A 6,619-nucleotide genomic window follows, 5' to 3' on the forward strand; every position below is an offset into this window, starting at 1 on the left:
AGTAGAGACAGGGTTTCACCATATTGACCAGGATGGTCTCGATCTCTTGACCTCGTGATCCACCCGCCTCGGCCTCCCAAAGTGCTGGGATTACAGGCTTGAGCCACCGCGCCCGGCCTAAAGTTCTAATATCACAAATAGATTGTACACACGTATGTCCTTTGGAAGGCCACAAACCTTATCGATATCTATGTTTTCATCCCCTTAGGGAAAACATCTCGATTGAAAATGCATGTCCTATTTAACATAGGCATTTTGAAACTTGGTGGGGGGAGTGGTCTATGAAATTAGGTAAGAAAAAGAATATCAATTTTCACTAAGCTGAACTAAAACGTAACACTTCTTTCAATGATGAATATAAGGAACCTCCCACAGCGGTATTAATAGAACCTGTGTGTCATCAGCAGAGGCCGCAGATACTTTCATATGGTGTTACAGTTGTTACGACTTGGAAATTCTACTGGATTTTATTATTTATTATATTAATAAAGCAGCAGATATTACTAAGCTAAAATGTTTTCATTTTTGACGACTATATTTCAGTGCAACTTATTTCCTTGGTCGTCTATGTATTTTATACATGTAAACACATTACGTTGAGAAGGCTTCTGTGGCACAAAAAAGGTTAAGCTCCCTCCGCTCGAAGGATCCAGCGGTTCCCAAGAGTGATTTACAGCCCGAATACCAGCTTGCCTTTGCTGTATACACAAGCTCGCCTCTTCTGTAGCCTCCACCAGCAACATCCCACTTGAGCCTTAAAATGGCAGCAGCTCTGTTTGCCTGTGCGGTAAAAAGTGCTTGTACATCCAGACTGCCACTGGTAAACAGTGAAACTGTATTTGCCAAGGGGTAAGAAGATTCTGCTATGAACAATTGTCGGGTATGCTTAAGTTCACCCAAAAGGAAAAAAACAAAAACAAAAACAAAGTTCAGAGGGATTACGAAGCAACTAGTTCTTCCATCCCTCCACCCCGCCCCCAGCCCGAATTTTAGGAATGTTATCTCTCAGCATCTAGTTATCCAATAAGTTGGAAGAATGCAGTAAACCCAGCAGGGGTCTTAGATTCAATCACTGCCAAATGGATAGAAAATACTCTTACTATTGTATAGGAAGAAATTTCATCTACTAGTGGCCAAATTCTGGAGGCACTGAAATGCTTAAAAAGTAAAACCTGTCTATCTTGATAAAAGCACTACGACTCAAGCTTATTTGGTTTTCATTCCTACATTTAAAGAGCCACAATGAGTAGATTATCTGAAGCATACAACATCTTCTACCCTCCCCCACCCCCAGGATAATTGCTTACCAAAAAAACAAAAGGAAATTATGTGCCTTGAGTATTTAACCAGTTCAAAGAAAAGTGCCTCTTTAAGCTGTTTAATTTTAGCAGTCAAATAAAGCCTTCAGCTCAATTCATAGATGGCAAATTAGACTTTAAGTTTCTACCCAATTAAGATCTAAAAAAGGCAGTTTCAAACAGCCTTGAAACAAAATTCATAGATTCTGCTGGAGAGGAAAGAGTAAACAGCTCAAAAAAAAGCTTCCTAGGCGCTAAGGCATGTGACCTCTCTCAGCTTCCAAGGTTAGAGATGTGTCCCACTCCACCCCAACTAGAGATCATGCAAGTTTGTAAACTCCATGAGGGCAGGGGCTTTTGTTGCCTTTCTCCAGAGTCCCCTTGAACAAAACCTAACACAGCCATACAATTCGTTTTGGTGGGCCCAGAGGGGCAGAGGGAAAGGATTGTGGTGACTGGCAATGCAGCTCTTGTCTGGATTTAGTGGCTTTTTAAAATGTTTAGACATTTTGGCCAGGCGCGGTGGCTCACGCCTGTGATCCCGCCACTTTGGAAGGCTGAGGAGAGCGGATCACAAGATCAGGAGATCAAGACCATTCTGGCTAACACGGTGAAACACCGTCTCTACTAAAAATACAAAAAATTAGCCGGGCATGGTGGCACGTGCCTGTAGTCCCAGCTACTCGGGAGGCTGAGGCAGGAGAATCGCTTGAACCCGGGAGACAAAGGTTGCAGTGGGCCAAGATCATGCCACTGCACTCCAGCCTGGGTGACAGAGCGAGACTCCATTTCAAAAAAAAAAGTTTAGACATTTAAAAAAAAAGGTCAAAAGTACTCTAGGTTAAAGGTGATGAGGAAGACAACTTCTGGAACTCCTCGCCATCAATTTTTCCAAGGTAGTACAACCCAGAGAAGCCAGCCAAACTCCAACATTGTTTTACTTCTGGGGCTGCTTTATCAAACTGTGTGAAGGCACATCCCAACATTTAAGATGGCAGAGGGGAAGCCACCAAATCCAACCAGCCAAGCACCAATCACAGCTGCCTTGTCAAAGATGCCAAAAAGCAAATCTCATCACATCAGCAACTACACACACAGCTCCTCGGACTCTGGGGCCGCAGCTAAAATCAAGCAGGACAAGACACCATGGGCAAAGCCATTTCAAACAGGTGCTGCAATTTACTCTAAAATGAGTAAAAATATGACTATCAATTTTGGCCTTTAATATCTGTAATTAAAGATAGCGCACTAGTCCCCAGTTTGGCATCTGGCAGGCAGCACACTGCTGTTTCTGCTAAACTGCCTCAACTGGGAGCTTAACACCATCTTGACACAAAGCAGAAATACAAACAAAAATATTTTGGTATTTTGAACAAAAATAACACTGATCACATTCCCCATTTATAGTAGGCCTTCCACAGTTGAAATTATCTAAACAGGGCATTTTATCACCACTATATAGAGGAGAACCCAAAAACTCGGGGAAAAAAACCCCACCAAGCTGGCTTCAGCTGAAAGTCACAGCCAGACTGGAATGTGGATCTCACTCTAAAACCTGACTTCCCAGGCATCAACCTAACACTTCACATTTTGAAAAAGGAAATGCTAACTATCGACTGCCTCCCAAGATGGTTCCCCAACCCACAGCCCAGGAGGAAGCTCACCAACAGCAGCTTGAATGACAAAGTATCATTTGCTTGTGCACTGCACATGTTTATTGAACAAAAAAAGCTCTTTGGCAAATTGCAGCTTCTCTCCCTGTGGGAAACCCAGATGAAGTCTAACTAGAAGGTTGGTCTGAAATGTTAACTAATGTCAAAATCTTTCTAGCCAGTGCGGGTCATTTTGGCCAGTAACTGGAATTAGGAAGTTATTGGAAACTTAGGAATCCTAATCGTTGATGTTTGTAATCCAGTTTAGCACAAAGGGCATTTGAAACCCTTTTGAGAAAATGCTAATTTTTCCTGTAAGTAATGTTAGCCCTGCGACCACCTGCAGATTTTTTGATCTGCTAATTGATCGCCAGACGTCATTTTCCTCCCTCAAAAACTACATTCTCAAATGGCTTTGCAAAATAAGACCAGCTCAATCTGCATTTAAAAAAATTATGTGAAACATATACATACATCTAAATTAGATATGTAACATATATATAATTTTAGGCAGATCAAATGCAAACAACCCAAACGCAGCCGTTAAAAACGCACTGCTTGGGAAAACCACCTTCTGTCCCAAGGAGGCAATTGGAGGCTCTGCAAACACATTCTAGCAGCCAGGAGTTATGACCCAGAGTTCCAGATTTGGCAAAGACCAGCGGGTACAGATGGCTATCGCGCCGACGACCGGCATGAATCCCCTGGGGTACCCATCCTTGGCCCAGCCCAGTACTCTCCATTAGCACCCCCTAACCGTCCCGCCCACCAGGTGTGTGCCGGTACCTGCGGAGGGACCCGCCTCCCAGCAAAGGGCTAGGCTTCAAGCTGGGCCTCCAGGGGGCGCCCGCGCGCAAGCCGGGTGGGCTGTCCGCAACAACCCCGATGATCAATGGCCAACTCCCCTCCCAAATCGCGGTGGCAGCGCACGGCCAGACCTGAGAGCTCAGCTCAACTCAGGTTGACTCTGATTCCAAACTCCAACCTGCGTTAATTTCAAAAGCTCTCCCGTAACAAGCTTCCATCCCGAAAGGTGCCAACCACCACCAAAAGCCCCACGTGTGTGCGCCCACCCAAAATGAAGGGGGAAGGGGAGGTCAGAGTAGGACCAGGGGAGGGGTCAGAGCCAGGAGCTCGCCCCTCCTCTCCGGAGGAAGCGGGCGGGCTGAGGGTTAACCCTTTTGTTCCAGGTGGGCCAGGCCACGAAGCCTTCACGCTCCCCTCAACCCCCACCCCGCCCCCAACACAGGCACAAAGAGAGTCCCTACAGGCGCAGGGGACCTCCGGTGCGCGCTGCGCTGACCACCCGGCGCCCCGAAAACGCCCAGCCGTCCCCTCCGTCCAGCCGATCCTTTTAATTTGCCCTGGAAAAATGTTCCACGGGGGATTCCATCGACCTACTTATAAACTTGGGAAATGTATTACATTCGGTCTCCGACAAAAAGGGGAGGGTATGGAAGCCAAAAAGTAGCGACTGTCTTCTCGGGAAACTCCGGGCACTGGAGATGGGCTCTGAGAGTCCCCCGGGGTGGCCGCGCACACCCGCCTGCTGCGGGGAAATTAGAAAGCAGGCGGGGAGCGGAGCGACGAACAAGGCGGGAGAGGAGGCTACGAATCCCCCTCCCCCAACGCGTACGCTAAAAACTTATCAGGCGACAATTTGGCGGGCCAGGATGGAGAGGAGATAGTGGGAAACCGCTTCGCTCCCAAAACCTCCGCGGTGAAGTGATGAAGTGGGAACAGAGTTGGCCCCGCGGCTCCGGGCTCGGCTGGGGTCCCGAACTCCCCTCGATCGGGTTAACGCTGGCCGCGGAAGCGCGGGCCGGGTCAGCCGCCGGAGCTCGCCCCGGCCCCCCACCTCTCTCCCCTTTCACACCCGGGCGCGGATCTGGAAAGCCGGGCGCTCCAGAAAAGCCACGCCAGACGGGAAGCCGGTGCACCCCAGCGGGACTGCCGCGCGCCCGCCACCCCGGCCACTGGGGGCTCGCACCCTCGGGCTTGCCGCGGTTATTTTTAGGAAGTCGGAAATCAAAGATGGCTGGAGGTCAGGCCCCGAAAGGTTAGGGCGAAGATCGGCAGGCGGCGCAGCCCGGACAGAAAAGGCGAAAACCAAAAAAAACGAAAAAAATTTTAAAGGGAAACATTGAGCCCTCCTCCCCCACCCCTCTGGGCCCTCCAATCCCCGGCGCAGCGCGGGTGGCCCGCACCCCAGCTCCTGAGGGTGGGGAGAGGTCGCGCCCCCTCCCCCCACTCGGCCCGGGAGGGGCGCGTGCAACAGATCGTCCTCCTCCGGGGGGTCTTCCAGGGGTGCGCCCCTCCTCCGGCCTCCTAGAAATGCCCCCAAGGGCCGGTGGAGAGGGTGGGGATCCCCCGGGGTTCTTTCTTTTGAAAGCGACGCGAGGGAGGGGGACCTAAATTACAAGGGGGGGAAACACCAGTGAGGGGAGTGGAACCAATTAAGTGAGGGGCAGAGGACAAGGAGAAGGGAACCTTTCGGGAACCAGGAGCGCGGCGGAGTGAGTGGGGGTCAATTTTACAATAAGCGGGGAAGGCTGGGGGTGAAACTTACACCAGAGGGGAGAAAAGGGAAAAAGTGTGAAATGTGCACCCGGCGGGGTGGTGGGAACAGGAGGCTGCCGCTCTTCTCGGGCACCGGGCCCCTAAATCTCGGTTCCTGAATTTGCGCGAAGCGCCCCGAAGCCCGAGCCCTCGAGGATCCCGCGGAGGTCCGGGAAGCTACCCTCCCCGGGCGTGCGCCCCAGCCCCACTCACCCGGCTCCCCCGGCGTGGGCGCCACTGGGGCTGCATCTGCAAACTCCGGGGTCGCCTGCTGCGCCTGCTGCTCGCCCTGGTCCTCCTCGGAGTTGATGTGCTGGAGTTTTGCCTGCTTGCGCCTCGACATGGTGCGAGCATCGGGGCGCCGGGAGAGCCGCAGTTATTTGCCCTCTCCGTCACAAATTCCTGGAGTTGGGAAATTTACCCCCCTTCGGCCGGAACGCGCATGTCCCAGTAATTATTATTATCAATAATGCATTGCGATTTATCATGAGCCCTGACAGCTGATTGGCCTGGGTCCAAGACCTCAGAGATCATTTAAATAAGCCCTCATTGATCAGGGAGGGGCGAGGCATTCTGGGCTTTGTAGTCCGGGCCTACTTGTGACAAAGGCGTGTTCATCAGGGGAGCGCAGCTAATTAGCATCCGGGCTCAGATTGGCTGGGGCGAGGACGGAATCAGAGGGGGACCCATCCTCGCTCCAGATATCTGAGTCCATGGAGAGGAAAAGAAAATGGGGGGAAATGCGTACTTATTAAAAAATAGCAGCGTACGTAAAAGTTTTGGAAGGGGCGTATTTGGTCGTATGCTCCACAGATTACTTTGTAAGGTCGATGTCCACCAGCCGAGAAGGGAGGTCTCTTCACCGTGGAATATTTTGGCTCAGTTTTCACATCTACGCGCGCACACACACACTCACCCAAACGTGAGATGTGACCCCTCCCATCTTTTTTGTTAAAAATGTTTAAGTTGAGTCTGAGGTTACTGAAGGAGGATGAATGGTGGTGTTTTCAGCCCTCCTACCCATCTCAACTCTTAAAGTGAGCTTGGAACTTCCAAAATTTCAGATTATCCCACCACCACCACCACCATGACTTACCTCCTTTAAAAGCT

General features: G+C 50.4%; 1 protein-coding gene across 1 annotated transcript in view; it reads right to left on the bottom strand.

The window, feature by feature from the left end:
* The window catches only part of SALL4 (spalt like transcription factor 4), a 15,726-nt gene extending 9,874 nt beyond the window's left edge, over positions 1 to 5,852 (bottom strand). The window contains 1 exon segment of the mRNA XM_037727244.1: positions 5,723 to 5,852. Coding sequence (XP_037583172.1) covers positions 5,723 to 5,852 — 130 coding nt within the window.
* Between the last annotated feature and the right edge of the window lie 767 nt (positions 5,853 to 6,619).

This window comes from Cebus imitator, unplaced genomic scaffold (assembly GCF_001604975.1).
Source record: "Cebus imitator isolate Cc_AM_T3 unplaced genomic scaffold, Cebus_imitator-1.0 Scaffold224, whole genome shotgun sequence".
NCBI classification, from domain to species: domain Eukaryota; kingdom Metazoa; phylum Chordata; class Mammalia; order Primates; family Cebidae; genus Cebus; species Cebus imitator.